Genomic DNA, 18,615 nt, shown 5'->3' on the forward strand with positions numbered 1-18,615 from the left:
ATCAGAACACCAGTCAGTATCTGGTGCGAATCAGAACACCAGTCAGTATCTGGTGCGAATCAGAACACCAGTCAGTATCTGGTGCGGATCAGAACACCAGTCAGTATCTGGTGCGAATCAGAACACCAGTCAGTATCTGGTGCGAATCAGAACACCAGTCAGTATCTGGTGCGAATCAGAACACCAGTCAGTATCTGGTGCGAATCAGAACACCAGTCAGTATCTGGTGCGAATCAGAACACCAGTCAGTATCTGGTGCGAATCAGAACACCAGTCAGTATCTGGTGCGAATCAGAACACCAGTCAGTATCTGGTGCGAATCAGAACACCAGTCAGTATCTGGTGTGACCACCATTTGTCTCATGCAGTCAACACATCTCCTTCACATAGAGCTGATCAGGCTGTTGGTTGTGGGATGTTGTTCCTCTTCAATGGCTGTGCGAAGTAGCTGGATGTTGGCGGGAACTGGAACACGCTGTCGTACAAGTCATTCCAGAGCATTCCAAACATGCTCAAAGGGTCACATGTCTGGTGAGTATATGCAGGCCATGGAAGAACCCTGCGACATGGGGCCATGCATTATCATGCTGAAACATGAGGTGATGAGGCGGATGAATGGCACGACAATCGGCCTCAGGATCTCATCACGGTATCTCTGCATTCAAATTAATAAAATGTAATTGTGTTAATTGTCTGTAGCTTATGCCTGCCCATACCATAACCCCACCATGGGGCATTCTGTTGACATCAGCAAACCGCTTGCCCACATGACTCCACACACGCCGTCTGCCAGGCACAGTTAAAAGTGGGATTGATCCGTGAGGAGCAAGTCAAGACACTGGTGAGGACGATGCACATACAGATGAGCTTCACTGAAAGGTTTGACAGTTTGTGCAGAAATTCTTTGGTTGTGCAAACCCAGTTTCATCAGCTGTCCGGGTGGCTTGTCTCAGACCATCCTGCAGGTGAAGAAGGAGGATGTGGGGGGTCCTGGGCTGCCGTGGTTACACATGGTCTGCAGGTGAGGCCAGTTGTACGTACTGCCAAATTCTCTAAAATGACATTGAGGCGGCATATGGTAGAGGAATTAACATTAAATTCTCTGGGAACAGCTCTGGTGGATATTCCTGCAGTCAGCATGCCAATTACACGCTCCCTCAAGACATGTGACATGGTGTTGTGTGACAACTGCACATATTAGAGTGGCCTTCTATTGTCCCCAGCACAAGGTGCAGCTGTGTAATGATCATGCTGTTTAATCAGCTTCTTGATCTGCCACACCTGTCAGGTAGATGGATTATCTTGGTGAAGGAGAAATGCTCACTAACTGGGCTGTAAACACATGTTGGCACAAAATCTGAGAGAAATAAGCTTTTGTGCGTATGGAACATTTCTGGAGTATTTTAATTCAACTCAACATGGGATGCATGAAGTAAGTTAGCAGTAACAGTAGTACTAGTAGCAGTACTAAGTTAGCAGTAACAGTAGTACTAGTAGCAGTAACACTAGTACTAGTAGCAGTAACAGTAGTACTAGTAGCAGTACTAAGTTAGCAGTAACAGTAGTAATAGTAGTACTAGTAACAGTACTAAGTTAGCAGTAACAGTAGTACTAGTAGCAGTACTAAGTTAGCAGTAACAGTAGTAATAGTAGTACTAGTAACAGTACTAAGTTAGCAGTAACAGTAGTACTAGTAGCAGTACTAAGTTAGCAGTAACAGTAGTAATAGTAGTACTAGTAACAGTACTAAGTTAGCAGTAACAGTAGTAACAGTAGTACTAGTAGCAGTAACAGTAGTAACAGTAGTACTAGTAGCAGTAACAGTAGTACTAGTAGCAGTAACAGTAGTACTAGTAGCAGTAACAGTAGTACTAGTAGCAGTAACAGTAGTACTAGTAGCAGTAACAGTAGTACTAGTAGCAGTAACACTAGTACTAGTAGCAGTAACAGTAGTACTAGTAGCAGTAACAGTAGTACTAAGTTAGCAGTAACACTAGTACTAGTAGCAGTAACAGTAGTACTAGTAGCAGTACTAAGTTAGCAGTAACACTAGTACTAGTAGCAGTAACAGTAGTACTAGTAGCAGTACTAAGTTAGCAGTAACACTAGTACTAGTAGCAGTAACAGTAGTACTAGTAGCAGTACTAAGTTAGCAGTAACACTAGTACTAGTAGCAGTAACAGTAGTACTAGTAGCAGTACTAAGTTAGCAGTAACAGTAGTACTAGTAACAGTACTAAGTTAGCAGTAACAGTAGTAACAGTAGTACTAGTAGCAGTACTAAGTGAGCAGTAACAGTAGTACTAGTAGCAGTAACAGTAGTACTAGTAGCAGTAGTACTAGTAACAGTAACAGTAGCAGTAGTACCAGTAGCAGTACTAGTAGTACCAGTAGCAGTACTAGTAGTACTAGTAGCAGTACCAGTAGTACTAGTAGCAGTACCAGTAGCAGTACCAGTAGCAGTACCAGTAGCAGTACCAGTAGCAGTACCAGTAGCAGTACCAGTAGCAGTACCAGTACCAGTACTAGTAGCAGTACCAGTACCAGTACTAGTAGCAGTACCAGTAGCAGTACTAGTAGCAGTACTAGTAGCAGTACTAGTAGCAGTACTAGTAGCAGTACTAGTAGCAGTAGACAGGACACCTACCTTGGTCCAGTGGGCAGCTCTTGTCTCAGAGTTTCTATATCAGTGAACTGGACTGCCTGTCCTCCCCCTCGTGTCTTGAACACTTCACCCTAAAACAACACAGGCATCAGAACACATTTTAGTCAATGAGTAGACTCATATCCAGAGCCACCACAGTAGTGAGTGCATACAATTTCAATACTGGTCCCCCGTGGGAATCGAACCCACAACCAGACGTTTCCAGCGCCATGCGCTGCCAACTGAGCCCCACAGGAATACAGGCATGAGAACACAAGCATTAAAGATGGCGCTGTAGAGATGGACAGCTGACACCTTTATGAGCTCCTGACCAATTCTGCATGGTGGTGGTAGTAGTACTGGTAAATTAGTCAAAGTAGTAATAGTAAATTAGTAGAAGCCATGGATTACAGGCAACATCCGCACTGAGCTGAAGGATAGAGCTGCCTCTTTCAAGGAGCGGGACACGAATAAGAAATCCTGTTACGACGTCCGACAAGCCATCAAACAGTCAAAACATCACTGCAGGACTAAGATAGAATCCTTCTACGCCGTTTCTGATGCTCGTCGGGTGTGTCCGGTTTTGCAAACCATCATGGATTACAAAGGGAAACAGCCACGAGCTGCCCAGTGACGCGAGCCTACCAGACGATCTAAATTCCTTCTATGATCGCTTCGAGGCAAGCAACACTGTACCATGCATGAGAGCAGCAGCTGTTCCGGACGACTGATCTCGCTCACCGTAGAGGATGCAAGACCTTTGAAACAGGGTAGCATTCACAAGGCCGCATGGCCAGACAGATTAACAGGACTCATACCCAGAGCATGCGCTGACCAGCTGACAAGGGTCTAAAGTGACATTATCAAACCTCTTTCTGACCAAGTCTGTAATACCTACATGTTTCCAGCAGACCACCATCGTCCCTGTGCCCAAGAACACTTAAGGTAACTTGGAAATTATTACCACCCCGTAACACTTACACATGTAGCCCTGAAATTACTTGGAAGGCTGACATGGCTCACATCAAATCCATCATCCCAGACACCCTCGGCCCACTCCAATTCGTATACCGCCCCGACAGATAACGCAATCTCTATTGCACTGCACACGGCCCTTTCCCACCTGGACAAGAGGGACACTGACGTGAGAATGCTGTTCATTGACTACAAGCTCAGCATTAAACACTATAGTTCCTTCCAAGTTCATCACTAAGCTAAGGTCCCTGGGACTAAACACCTGCCTCTGCAACTGGATCCTCGACTTCCTGACGAGCCACCCCCAGATCCCGAGTGGAAGCAACACATCCGCCATGATGACCCTCAACACGTGGTCTACTCGGATGTGTGCTCAGTCCCCTCCTGTACTCCCTGTTCACCCACAACTGCGTGGCCGTGGACAACTCCAACAACATTATTAAGTTTGCTGGTCCGATCGACGACGAGAGCCTATAGGGAGGTCGTCAGACACCTGGCAGTGTGAGGTCAGGACAACAATCTTTTCCTCAACGTCTGCAAGACCAAGGGGCTGATCGTGGACAACAGGAAAAGGAGGGCCGAGCACGCTCCCATCCACACCGAACGGGGCTGTAGTGGAGCAGGAGGAGAGCTTCAAGTCCGGTGCCCATATCACTTAGGAATTATCATGGTACACACATCCAAGAAAATATTTTTTATGGGCCCTGAGATCCTCAAAAAGTTCTACAGCTGCACCATTGAGAGCATCTTGATCGGCTGCATCACCGCTTGGTATGGTAACTGCTTGGCATCCAACTGCAAGGCGCTATATACACACTTTACACAGGGCGTTGTCAGCGGAAGGCCCTAAAAATGGTCATAAACTCCAGCCAATCAAGTAATAGACGGTTCTCTTCGCTACCGCACAGCAAGCAGTACCGATGCACCAAGTCTGGAACCAACAGGACCCTGAACAGCTTCTCCCACCAAGCCATAATATTGCTAAATAGTTAGTCCGGTATCTATTGTTTAACTATTTGCATTGATCATGAAGGCCAACATTTTGACTCATCACATACACTGCTGTTACGGTTTAATCTGGTTGCCTAGTCACTGTATCCCTACCTAATATGTACATATCTACCTTATTTACTTCATACCCCTGCACATCGCCTCAGTACTGGTACTCCCTTTATATAGACATGGTATTACCTCGTACCCCTGCACATCGACTCAGTACTGGTACTCCTTGTATATAGACATGTTATTACCTCATACCCCTGCATATAGACATGGTATTACCTCATACCCCTGTACATCGACATGGTATTACCTCGTACCCCTGTACATCGACATGGTATTACCTCGTACCCCTGTACATCGACATGGTATTACCTCGTACCCCTGTACATCGACATGGTATTACCTCGTACCCTGTACATCGACATGGTATTACCTGGTACCCCTGTACATCGACATGGTATTACCTCGTACCCCTGTACATCGACATGGTATTACCTCGTACCCTGTACATCGACATGGTATTACCTCGTACCCCTGTACATCGACATGGTATTACCTCGTACCCCTGTACATCGACATGGTATTACCTCGTACCCCTGTACATCGACATGGTATTACCTCGTACCCCTGTACATCGACATGGTATTACCTCGTACCCCTGTACATCGACATGGTATTACCTCGTACCCCTGTACATCGACATGGTATTACCTCGTACCCCTGTACATCGACTCAGTACTGGTACTCCCTGTATATAGACATGGTATTACCTCGTACCCCTGCACATTGACTCAGTACTGGTACTCCCTGTATATAGTCATGTTATTACCTCATACCCCTGCACATTGACTTAGTAATGGTACTCCCTGTATATAGACATGTATGTGACTGTGGAACACAGAGACACTTGGACATCAAAAGGTTGAAGCAGTTGGAACGGTCAGTGGACACTTAAGGCATGTCGAGTTGGTTTCATCTGGTGACCTCATGAAGGACAGGAGAGACAACTCGTTTGTTTGTGTCAATTATTGGCATCTGAATGTTGTATAAAATAAATGATTAAGCATAAGAACACTTTTGGAAAGACAACGTGATGTTTGTCTTCCAAATGAGAATCCTTTTTCAAAGTAACTTCGGATCAGTCAGTGGCCACGCCCCCGTGAGCACCGACGTTACACGGAGCGCCCCCGTGAGCACCGACGTTACACGGAGCGCCCCCGTGAGCACCGACGTTGGAGCGCCCCGTGAGCACCGACAACGGAGCGCCCCGTGAGCACCGACGTTACACGGAGCGCCCCCGTGAGCACCGACGTTACACGGAGCGCCCCCGTGAGCACCGACGTTACACGGAGCGCCCCCGTGAGCACCGACGTTACACGGAGCGCCCCCGTGAGCACCGACGTTACACGGAGCGCCCCCGTGAGCACCGACGTTACACGGAGCGCCCAGTGAGCACAGACGTTACACGGAGCGCCCCAGTGAGCACAGACGTTACACGGAGCGCCCCAGTGAGCACAGACGTTACACGGAGCGCCCCAGTGAGCACAGACGTTACACGGAGCGCCCCAGTGAGCACAGACGTTACACGGAGCGCCCCAGTGAGCACAGACGTTACACGGAGCGCCCCAGTGAGCACAGACGTTACACGGAGCGCCCCAGTGAGCACAGACGTTACACGGAGCGCCCCAGTGAGCACAGACGTTACACGGAGCGCCCCAGTGAGCACAGACGTTTACGGAGCGCCCCAGTGAGCACAGACGTTACACGGAGCGCCCCGTGAGCACAGACGTTACACGGAGCGCCCCAGTGAGCACAGACGTTACACGGAGCGCCCCAGTGAGCACAGACGTTACACGGAGCGCCCCCGTGAGCACAGACGTTACACGGAGCGCCCCAGTGAGCACAGACGTTACACGGAGCGCCCCAGTGAGCACAGACGTTACACGGAGCGCCCCAGTGAGCACAGACGTTACACGGAGCGCCCCAGTGAGCACAGACGTTACACGGAGCGCCCCAGTGAGCACAGACGTTACACGGAGCGCCCCAGTGAGCACAGACGTTACACGGAGCGCCCCAGTGAGCACAGACGTTACACGGAGCGCCCCAGTGAGCACAGACGTTACACGGAGCGCCCCAGTGAGCACAGACGTTACACGGAGCGCCCCAGTGAGCACAGACATTACACGGAGCGCCCCAGTGAGCACAGACATTACACGGAGCGCCCCAGTGAGCACAGACATTACACGGAGCGCCCCAGTGAGCACAGACATTACACGGAGCGCCCCAGTGAGCACAGACATTACACGGAGCGCCCCAGTGAGCACAGACATTACACGGAGCGCCCCAGTGAGCACAGACATTACACGGAGCACCCCAGTGAGCACAGACATTACACGGTGTCATTGCTAAAAGTATAAAACCCACTTCCGACAGAATGTACAATAGACTAGAAAACATGGAAGCTGTCGCTACACGTCGAAATGGTTGACAACTCTACCGAAGGACAAGACCAGAGAACGTGGAGATCATTCCCACATTGAAAATGGCTAAGAAATCTACAAACTAAAAGAACAATTATTCAGACTGCAGCTGTTTTAATTCTATAGTCTGGTAAACGCAACCGGTTGAACGACCGAATGGTACTCTGACGTATCCATTATAACAATCTACAACTGATCTAATCAATTCTGTGATTGATTAGTTAGTAAATAAATAACTAAGCCAGTTTGTATATCGCTGATTCATGATGTTAGGGTTGGTGCAGATCTCCAAGGGTTTGCAACATTCAGGAATGAGACTGATGAGGTCATAACACATTAATTGAAGACTGTAATCGATAAGAGTTAATTCGGGAAATAGACTATAAACATTCCCCCGTGGTGCCCCAACTTCCTAGTTAATTAAAGTTACATGATTAGTTTAATCACGTAAGGAATAATTACACAGAGAATTGATTTGATAACAGTCTTTACATGTAATGACAGCAAACGCTACGACACCAGGCATCGGCACACATTTCAGCAAATAAACAGATTTCAAGGTTTACAATGGACAACTGATATTCCCACGGTCATTAACAAAATATTTTGTCATCGTTGCCAGCCATGGTGCCACCTAAAAGAAAATTACATCAAAATCAAGCTAGCAATGACCAAATTGACAGAACAAAATTTGGGTGAAGCAACAGCCAGGCAATCTGGGATCGATCCAAAAGTTACAACGGCCAAGTCAAAAAGTAGAACAAAAATCAGAAGAGGACGAGACTGCAAGGTGGGGGTGGGGGGTTTAGTAAGGAAATAGAAGCTCGGCTCAAATAGCAAGGTGGGGGTGGGGGGTTTAGTAAGGAAATAGAAGCTCGGCTCAAATAGCAAGGTGGGGGTGGGGGGTTTAGTAAGGAAATAGCTCGGCTCAAATAGCAAGGTGGGGGTGGGGGGTTTAGTAAGGAAATAGAAGCCCGGCTCAAATAGCAAGGTGGGGGTGGGGGGTTTAGTAAGGAAATAGAAGCCCCCGCCCAAATAGAAGCCCCAGCCAAAATAGAAGCCCCTCTCTAATAAGCGCTGGTTGTGTTCAGTGATTAAAGTAAATAAGTAAATAAACAGGGTAGATAAATTCAGAGAGCTTTCTGCAAGTCTGGCTGGTACATACCTTGATGAGTTTGGTCTGTATCTCTCCATCAGAGGCCACGTCTTGGTGAGTGAGCATGTACTTGTCACACTTGGCTAGGGCCTTCTCGCTGGGGGCCGAGACCTTAATGGCGTTGGAACCCAGGATGGGCTGCATCACCGTGTCCAGCTCCACGTTAGACGACGGCTTGTGGTCCACCCACCTCTCCCCGCCCGCAGAGTGGGAGCGCCTGTGGACCGCACGCACCGGGGGGCCCGTCTGGTCGTCGACGGAAACCAAGCAGAGTGAAAGTCAGAGAATCATGTGTTGCTAACAATAAAACCATTCCTGGAGTTAGTGACAATAATAGAACATCAACTCTACAGGAAGTACAATCTAGCCAACCAAACAAAACTCAATCTGATTCAAATCAGGGATCAGTCATCATGGTGGTAGAAAACAACAAACATGGCTTGGTAGTGGACATGTTTTAGAAGAACCAATCCTGTTAAGTTAGAAAATCATTTTATTTCAGTCTAAAGTGTAAACAAGAACATAGTACCAGTTATATAGGAGGGAGTGTTAATACAAACATTAGCCCACAAACATAAAGGTCAGCTGATGAGCTGGTTGGAGGAATCTACTTTAACCGCAGCTCTGCTACCTACCAGATGACCTTACCACCTTAGTCTGATGAGACTCACTGACCCTGTATGCTCCTTCCTGTTCCTCTAGCTCACAGGTCTGGTCAGGAACCTCTCTCTCTTCCTCTCTTTCTCTGGCCCTCTCCCAACACCTGCCTCTCCTCCTGCTAAGGCTGCTGGGTAGACCCTGGGTCTGAGCTAGGGTTCTAGTCTTAGGGGTCCCGTACTGGGCCGGGTCAGCATGTCTGTCCTGAGGGACTCTTTGCTCCCACTCTGAGATGCAGGAGGTGACAGAGAGGGAACTGGTGCCGGTGCTAGCGCTCTGAGGAGGGGAGGTGGGGTGGGAGCCTGGCCACTGTCTGACCTGCTGGGGATGGGGAGGGGCGTACACTGGGTCTAGGGCCTGGCTGGACGTGGAGTGGACGGGCTGCAGGGCAGAGTATGGTGGTGGTGCAGATAGACAAGTCAACCAGCTAGTTGGGATACATAGCATCCATCCATTACATACCATTCATCCCATACATGGCTGGCTGCACACACTAACAAACACACACAGGCTGCATGAACACCAGATAGACAACACACAATTACATAAATGTTACATTCAAAGTCTGACAAAGTATGGGATAGAATGGTGGATTTCAGTTAAACCTTCTACATAAAGGTCAGGGTCAGTAAATTCAACTCATTAAGTCCACATTGTAACACATAAAATAACAGTCAGATGTGTTTTCACATCATGATTAACAGACCTGCCAGTCAGTCAGTCAGATGTGTTTTCACATCACGATTAACAGACCTGTCAGTCAGTCAGTCAGATGTGTTTTCACATCACGATTAACAGACCTGCCAGTCAGTCAGATGTGTTTTCACATCATGATTAACAGACCTGCCAGTCAGTCAGTCAGATGTGTTTTCACATCATGATTAACAGACCTGCCAGTCAGTCAGTCAGATGTGTTTTCACATCACGATTAACAGACCTGCCAGTCAGTCAGATGTGTTTTCACATCATGATTAACAGACCTGCCAGTCAGTCAGATGTGTTTTCACATCATGATTAACAGACCTGCCAGTCAGTCAGTCAGTCAGATGTGTTTTCACATCATGATTAACAGACCAGTCAGTTAGATGTGTTTTCACATCATGATTAACAGACCTGCCAGTCAACAGAGGCTGGTCAACCTGTCAGCAGTAAAGGGGGAAACAGTAGTTTGATTAGGAAAGGAAAACACTTCAGTGGGGTATATTAGCTGGATGAGTCAGTGCTCTAGAAGCGCATGTCGTGGTAACGTACGGGAACGGGTGACGGTGAGGCCGATCTCTTGGCGGGAACGCGGTCCCTCTCCCGGGAGGGGCGCTGGGGCTTGTCGGGGACGGGGCGCTGGTCTGAGGGGGTCTTGCTCTCCGTCACAATGGCCTTCAACTGCTTCAGCTTCTCGTCTTTCACCCACAGCTTGTTCTGCATCTCCAGCTGCTTGGCGCACACACGACGCTCCTGGAAACAGAACCAGCCAGGGTTAACACAACATGTGCCCAGATGATGGTTGTCAGTTCAAAACCAACAACTCAGGACACGTGTTAATGCGAGAGCTTAATGGAGTAAGTTAACTAACGAGTAGGAAAACAGATGTATAGATCAAGCACCCTGATGAAGTCTAGTCTACGTTTGTGTTCTTCAAAGTGCTTGGCCACCAGCTGTTAGCCAGCTGCTCTGACCAACTAGAGTGAAGTTTAACACATAAACTTGGATTATTGGAGCCACCCTGCTTCATTTAAAAAAAAAAATAAACCTCACGTTGGCCTTAGTGCTGGGACTGTATTTCCAGACCTGAGTGCACACCATCTGTGCATATACAAGCTAATTATGACTGAAGATGGGCGCCAGTTAAACTCCACAAAAACCAAGAAACTCTAAATGTTTGTTTTAGTGTAACTCGCCGCCTTCCATTGTGAAAAATGTAAAGACATTTGTGAATTAACAGGTGGGATGATTTGGCCTCACTTAGAAGATCAAGGAGCTCCAGGAACAACCGGCCTTACTGAAGGATGCTACCCAATAGGAGGCATCTGAGAGCACCACCCTAAACGACCAGGCCAAGCACACGGGGTTCCTCAGCTATAGTGGCAGGGGAGGGAGTGCTTAGGATGGGGCCTTCACACGCCTCACAGGCTTGCCTGCGCTACCCCCATCCAGCGGATCATCGTTGGAGGAAGGTGGGAGGTGCCCACTCACAGCGGCCACTCACAGCGGCCACTCACAGCGGCCACTCACAGCGGCCACTCACAGCGGCCACTCACGATTCCATCAGACCGGGATCTGTGGCTGTTTAACCGCTTCCAGCCGCCCCCACCCCCCCTCCCATTTGACAACTTCCACCATCATCGTGGTAAACTCCATGGCGAGGGAATTACATATACCGTTGGAAGTATGTGGGCCCACTAAAGTCCACCGTCACCCCGGTGCCCGAGTCCGGAGCACGTGATCGGGTTGAGAGATGCTTTGGCCTCCTGGGAACTGATTTGTATTCAGTTAGCACAGTATGTATTCATTCAACTGACCTCGTTTTAGAAGTGATGTTCCCTACCCTGACAGTATGTCGGAAGTTTACCTTAGCCAAATATGAGATATTTAGTCCAAATTGTGCAACCCTACATCACATCTCAGCTACAGGCCCTAAACAATCTAAGACTTGGCATATTGATTATTAGATCTGTCCGAACGCGGCACTTCTAAATGAACATATCACTTGACAGTATATCTAACACAGTGCAATCGGAAAGTTAAACCAGACCCCTTCCCTTCTTCCACAATTAGTTACGTTACAGCTTTACTCTAAAATTGATTAAATAATTACCCCCCTTCAATCGACACACACCAACCCATAATGACAAAGCCAAAACAGGTTTAGAAATGTGCGCAAATATATATGTATAAATAAAATAACAAAAGTAACTTATTTACATAAGTATTCAGCCTCTTCAGTCACTAGCCGGCTATCCTCCAGTACTGCTGCCCTACGTAGATGGTCATGAGGCTATCCTCCAGTACTGCTGCCCTACGTAGATGGTCATGAGGCTATCCTCCAGTACTGCTGCCCTACGTAGATGGTCATGGAGGCTATCCTCCAGTACTGCTGCCCTATGTAGATGGTCATGAGGCTATCCTCCAGTACTGCTGCCCTATGTAGATGGTCATGAGGCTATCCTCCAGTACTGCTGCCCTATGTAGATGGTCATGAGGCTATCCTCCGGTACTGCTGCCCTACGTAGATGGTCATGAGGCTATCCTCCAGTACTGCTGCCCTATGTAGATGGTCATGGAACACTGGTCTCAAAAGTCTACAGACTAAGCCCTGTCTATGCTGGGGGAGGGGTCTCCATATAGACTTCCATTCATTTTTCAACCGGGGGACCTTCAGACGAGTCTTGTGAGGCCTGTGGGTGTCGTAGAGCAAAACCACCAACGTGTGCGTGAGTCTAACCTTTCCATAAAGGGTCATATTATTGTGTAGCCCAAACTGTTTGGATACTAGACAGAAGTTTGTAGATCGGCTAGCCCCCTAGAGTCGATTTATGTTAGTGGTTAGATCCTGTACATATGTACTGTGCATTCAGAAAGTTCAGACCCCTTTTCCAAATGTTGTTCTGTAACAGCCTTGTTATTTTCCCTCAGTCTACACACAATAACCCATAATGACAAAGCAAAAACTACACCTGGACCTTTGAACTGACATTTTACATCAGTATTCAGACTCTTTACTCAGTACTTTGTTGAAGCACCTTTGGCAGCAATTACCAGCCTCTAGTCTTCTTGGGTATGATGCTACAAGCTTGGCACACCTGTATTTGGAGTGTTTCTCCCATTCTTCTTTTCAGATCCTCTCAAGCTCTGTCAGGTTGGATGGGGAGAGTTGCTATACAGCTATTTTCAGGTCTCTCCAGAGATGTTAGATTGGGTTCAAGTCCAGGCTCTTGCTGGGCCACTCAAGGACATTGAGACTTGTCCCGAAGCCATTCCTGCCTTGTCTTGGCTGTGTGCTTAGGGTCATTGTCCTGTTGAAAGGTGAACCTTCACCCCAGTCTGAGGTCCTGAGCGCTCTGGAGCAAATTTTCATCAAGGATCTCTGTGCTTTGCTCCATTTATCTTTCCCTCAAATCCTGACTAGTCTCCCAGTCCCGGCCACTGAAAAACATCCCCACAGCATCATGCCACCACCACCATGCTTCAACTTAGGGAGGGTGCCAGGTTTCCTCCAGACGTGACGTTTGGCATTCAGGCCAAGGAATTCAGTCTTGGTTTCATCAGACCAGAGAATCTTGTTTCTCATAGTCAGAGTCCTTTAGGTGGTTTTTGGCAAACTCCAAGCTGGATGTCATTTACCTTTTACTGAGGAGTGGTTTCCGTCTGACCACTCTACCATAAAGGCCTGCTTGTTGGAGTGCTGCTGAGATGGTTGTCCTTCTAGAAGGTTCTCCCATCTCCACAGAGGAACTCTGGAGCTCTGTCAGAGTGACCATCGGGTTCTTGGTCACTTCCCTGACCAAGGCCATTCTCCCCTGATTGCTCAGTTTGACCGGGCGGCCAGCTCTAGGAAGAGTGTTGGTGGATCCAAACTTCTTCCATTTAAGAATGATGGAGGCCACTGTGTTCTTGGGGACCTTCAATGCTGCAGAATGATGGAGGCCACTGTGTTCTTGGGGACCTTCAATGCTGCAGAATGATGGAGGCCACTGTGTTCTTGGGGACCTTCAATGCTGCAGAATGATGGAGGCCACTGTGTTCTGGGGGACCTTCAATGCTGCAGAATGATGGAGGACACTGTTCTGGGGGACCTTCAATGCTGCAGAATGATGGAGGCCACTGTGTTCTTGGGGACCTTCAATGCTGCAGAATGATGGAGGCCACTGTGTTCTTGGGGACCTTCAATGCTGCAGAATGATGGAGGACACTGTGTTCTGGGGGACCTTCAATGCTGCAGAATGATGGAGGCCACTGTGTTCTTGAGGACCTTCAATGCTGCAGAATGAGGGAGGCCACTGTGTTCTTGGGGACCTTCAATGCTGCAGAATGAGGGAGGCCACTGTGTTCTTGGGGACCTTCAATGCTGCAGAATGAGGGAGGCCACTGTGTTCTTGGGGACCTTCAATGCTGCAGACACTTTTTGGTACCCATCCCTCTATCTTCGCCTCGACACAATACGGTCTCTGAGCTCTGACAATTCCTTCGACCTCATGGCTTGGTTTTTGCTCTGACATGTACTGTCAACTGTGGGACCTTATATAGACAGGTGTTTGCCTTTCCAAATCATGTGGTAAATTCAATTGATTTGACAGGTGGACTCCAATCAAGTTGTAAAAACATCAAGGATGATCAATGGAAACAGGATGCACCGGAACTCAATTTCAAATCTTATAGCAAAGGGTCTGAATACTTATGTAAATTAGGCTGTTTATTTTAAATTCAGTTCTGCCCACACATTTTCTATAGGGTTGAGGTCAGGGCTTTGTGATGGCCACTCAAATACCTGGACTTTGTCCTTAAGCCATTTTTCCACAACTTTGGAAGTGTGCTTGGGGTCATTGTCCATTTGGAAGACCCATCTGCGACCAAGTTTTAACTTCCTGACTAATGTCTTGAGATGTTGCTTCAATATATCCACATCCTTTTTCTTCCTCATGATGCCATCTATTTTGTGAAGTGCACCAGTCCCTCCTGCAGCAAAGCACCCTCAACATGATGCTGCCACCCCCGTGCTTCACGGTTGGGATGGTGTTCTTCGGCTTGCAAGCATCCCCCTTTCTCCTCCAAACATAAATGGTCATTATGGCCAAACAGTTCTATTTTTGTTTCATCAGACATTTCTCCAAAAAGTACAATCTTTGTCCCCATGTGCAGTGGCAAACCGTAGTCTGGCTTTTTTATGGCGGTTTTGGAGCAGTGGCTTCTTCCTTGCTGAGGGGCGTTTCAGGTTGACGATATAGAACTCGTTTTACTGTGGATATAGATACTTTTGTACCCGTTTCCTCAAGGTCCTTTGCTGTTGTTCTGGGATTGATTTGCACTTTTTGCACCAAAGTACGTTCATCTCTAGGAGATCGAACGTGTGTGTGTATATATATAAATGAGCAAACATGTCATTATGGGGTATTGTGTGTAGATTGATGAGGATTTTTATTTATTTAATCCATTTTAGAATAAGGCTGTAACGTGACAGAATGTGGAAAAAGTCGAGGGGCCTGAATACTTCCCGAATGCAGTGTATGCAGGAATCTCTTTGCCGATTTAAAACTTGAGCTTAATATGGGCAAAACTAAATACATTGTTTTTCAAGTTTGGTCAGAATGTTCCAGATTAACTGCATGTTCCGTCAGTAGATGGTTCTCCAATGGAACGCGTTCCTGCAGATAAAGACTGAGGCATTTGGATGTATATGGGCTGACGTTTATAAAACACAGAGATGAGCTGGTTAAGATATAAAGTCGTCTTTTTCTACAGAAACAGATGGTGTCTTTCTCTGAGCAGTAGGAAGCAGATTATTCAGTCAACCTTTTGATCCGTTGTAGATTATGGTGATGTTATTTATCAAAGTGCAGCTGCTGCTACTCTTAAACCTTTGGCTGCCATCTACCATAGTGCCCTTCATGTTGTTACAGGCCAGTTTTGATACTGATCACTGTATCCTGTCTGAAAGGTTTGGCTGGACTTGGATAAAGCCTGTAGATCTCTCAATTTTTGTTTACAAGGCCCGTCTTTGATGGGACAGGAGGAGGCACTCTTTCCTCTAGTCTAAAAAAAATATCCCAAAGCCCCAGGGCAGAGATCCCCCCTCCTGCTATGGCACAGAGAGAGAGAGATCCTCCTCCACCTGCAGAAAGAGAGAGATTCCCCCACCCCCCCCTGCGGCACAGAGATAGACCCTCCTCCTCTAGGCTACTCACACACTCCTTCTCCCACTTGTGCTTGGTGTCCTGGACCATGCCCTGCATGCGTTGCTCCATGCGTCTCTTCTCCGTCTGCTCTCTCTGCAGACGCTGCTCTCTGCTCTCCAGCTCCTGCTGCAGCGTACGCTTGTCATCCTCATAGATGTTGGTGGTCTTCTGCAGGATCTCAATCTGACAGAGAGAGAGAGAGAGATGTTAAGTGACAGTACATGGCACTACAGACCAGGAAATACCTGACTGGTCCACTAGGGCTGACCCCATTTAGTCGACTGGGTCGATTGTTTGGGTCGACAAAGATTTTAACTGCATCGTGTGAATTGTTTGCGTTTGAGTGTCTATCAATTCTCCATTACATATCATCACCAGCAGTACATTATCTTTTAATTCCCATCATTTACAGTGTTTATTTGGTTATGGTCATTTCTGTTAATGCATTCAATGGATTATTATTTCAGCCATCATGCATACATTTATTTTGTCCCCCCACCAATCACAAACACACAGGTTAAAATATCAAAAACAAACTCTGAACCAATTACATTCATTTGGGGACAAGTCAAAAAGCATTGAACATGTATGGCAATTTAGCTAGCTAGCTATGGCAAGCTAATTTGTCCCATTTAGCTAGCTTGCTGTTGCTAGCTAATTTGTCCTATTTAGCTAGCTTGCTGTTGCTAGCTAATTTGTCCTATTTAGCTAGCTTGCTGTTGCTAGCTAATTTGTCCTATTTAGCTAGCTTGCTGTTGCTAGCTAATTTATCCTGGGATATACACATTGAGTTGTTATTTGACCTGAAATGCACAAGGTCCTCTACTCTGACAATTAATCCACACATAAAACGGCCAACCGAATAGTTTCTAGTCATCTCTCCTCCTTCCAGGCTTTTTCATCTTTGAACTTATATGGTGATTGGCATCTAAACTTTCATTGTATTACCACGACAACCAGCAACAGTTCATCTTTCAATCACCCACGTGGGTATAACCAAATGAGATTGCACGTGGGTACCTGCTTCTATAAACCAATGAGGAGATGGGAGAGGCAGGACTTGCAGCTCGATCTGCGTCAGAAATAGGAATGACCCTTTTAGCCCTTGGCGTAGCAGACGGTCGTTGGCGAGCGCGGGGCAGTGTGGGTGTAATAATTGAATAACGTGGACACAGGACGTGTCTGGTCAGCATGTTACTGTTCTCACTGTCAGAGTGGACACGTTTGCAGAGCGCAAAACCTAAGCTACACTTGTGAGAAACAAGTTTTGGTTTATTTCATTCCATCTGTGGTCCTTCTGTAGCTCAGTTGGTGAGAAACGCCAGGGTAGTTTTGGTTTATTGACTGTAAGTCATAAAAGCGTCTGCAAATCTATATTATTATTATTATTATTATCTACAAGTTGTCAATTTAGTCCTGGTCTTGAGAGCTCTTGTCAATGTTGGGTAAGAATGTGCACCCGATTACACAGAAGTAGGCCTATAGACTACCTGAACTGTGGGCAAATGTGGGCATATCAATGTGCCCATTTGGGGATCTGATAGCATTTCTGATTGGCTTAATGCTGCCACCACCACCACCATCTCAAAGTAATGTTTTCAGCTCAAAACAGCAAGTAAACAAAGTCTGTTTTTACATCTATTGAAAATGACAATAGTTCTTCAATGTATTAGACACATCTTTCAAGACCCTCTTCCTTTCAATAACCACTCAATGTGAAAGGGAATGCATGTTAGGGGCAACTTCATGAAATAGGCCCGTCTACCTCATTACATCTTATTCCTTGGGCAAATAGCCTACAGTGGTGTGTCCCGAGCTGCAGTGGTGGGGGAAACTCAGTCTGTCATGGTAAAAAGTGTCCCAGGCTTTGCATCTAAATGGCTGTCTGCCTGTCACCTACCTACCTGCCTGCCTGCCTGGTACACTCAATATGTCCGTCTGTCACCTACCTGCCTGCCTGGTACACTCAATATGTCAGTCTGTCACCTGCCTGGTACACTCAATATGTCCGTCTGTCACCTACCTGCCTGCAACACTCAATATGTCCGTCTGTCACCTACCTGCCTGCCTGCTACACTCAATATGTCCGCCTGTCACCTGCCTGCCTGGTACACTCAATATGTCCGTCTGTCACCTGCCTGCCTGCCTGGTACACTCAAATATGTCCGCCTGTCACCTACCTGCCTGCCTGGTACACTCAATATGTCCGTCTGTCACCTACCTGCCTGCCTGGTACACTCAATATGTCCGCCTGTCACCTGCCTGCCTGGTACACTCAATATGTCCGTCTGTCACCTGCCTGCCTGCCTGGTACACTCAATATGTCCGCCTGTCACCTACCTGCCTGCCTGGTACACTCAATATGTCCGCCTGTCACCTGCCTGCCTGGTACACTCAATATGTCAGTCTGTCACCTGCCTGCCTGGTACACTCAATATGTCCGTCTGTCACCTGCCTGCCTGCCACACTCAATGTCAGTCTGTCACCTGCCTGCCTGCCTGGTACACTCAATATGTCCGTCTGTCACCTACCTACCTGCCTGCCTGCCTGGTACACTCAATATGTCCGTCTGTCACCTACCTACCTGCCTGCCTGGTACACTCAATATGTCCGTCTGTCACCTACCTGCCTGCCTGCCTGGTACACTCAATATGTCCGTCTGTCACCTACCTGCCTGCCTGGTACACTCAATATGTCCGCCTGTCACCTACCTGCCTTTGGAACTTGTTCTCCGTCATACCTTGTAGTGAATGGTGAAGGCCAGCGGTATATTGGGTACCATTTCATTGTGTTTACCTTGTAGTGAATGGTGAAG

General features: G+C 47.4%; 1 protein-coding gene across 1 annotated transcript in view; it reads right to left on the bottom strand.

Moving 5' to 3' along the window:
- Positions 1-18,615, bottom strand: part of kif23 (kinesin family member 23) — a 46,795-nt gene that overhangs the window by 6,298 nt on the left and 21,882 nt on the right. The window contains 4 exon segments of the mRNA XM_046342874.1: positions 2,647-2,735; positions 8,266-8,502; positions 10,165-10,365; positions 15,810-15,983. Coding sequence (XP_046198830.1) covers positions 2,647-2,735; positions 8,266-8,502; positions 10,165-10,365; positions 15,810-15,983 — 701 coding nt within the window.

The sequence above is a fragment of the Oncorhynchus gorbuscha genome, linkage group LG01 (genome assembly GCF_021184085.1).
Source record: "Oncorhynchus gorbuscha isolate QuinsamMale2020 ecotype Even-year linkage group LG01, OgorEven_v1.0, whole genome shotgun sequence".
Taxonomy (NCBI): Eukaryota; Metazoa; Chordata; class Actinopteri; order Salmoniformes; family Salmonidae; genus Oncorhynchus; species Oncorhynchus gorbuscha.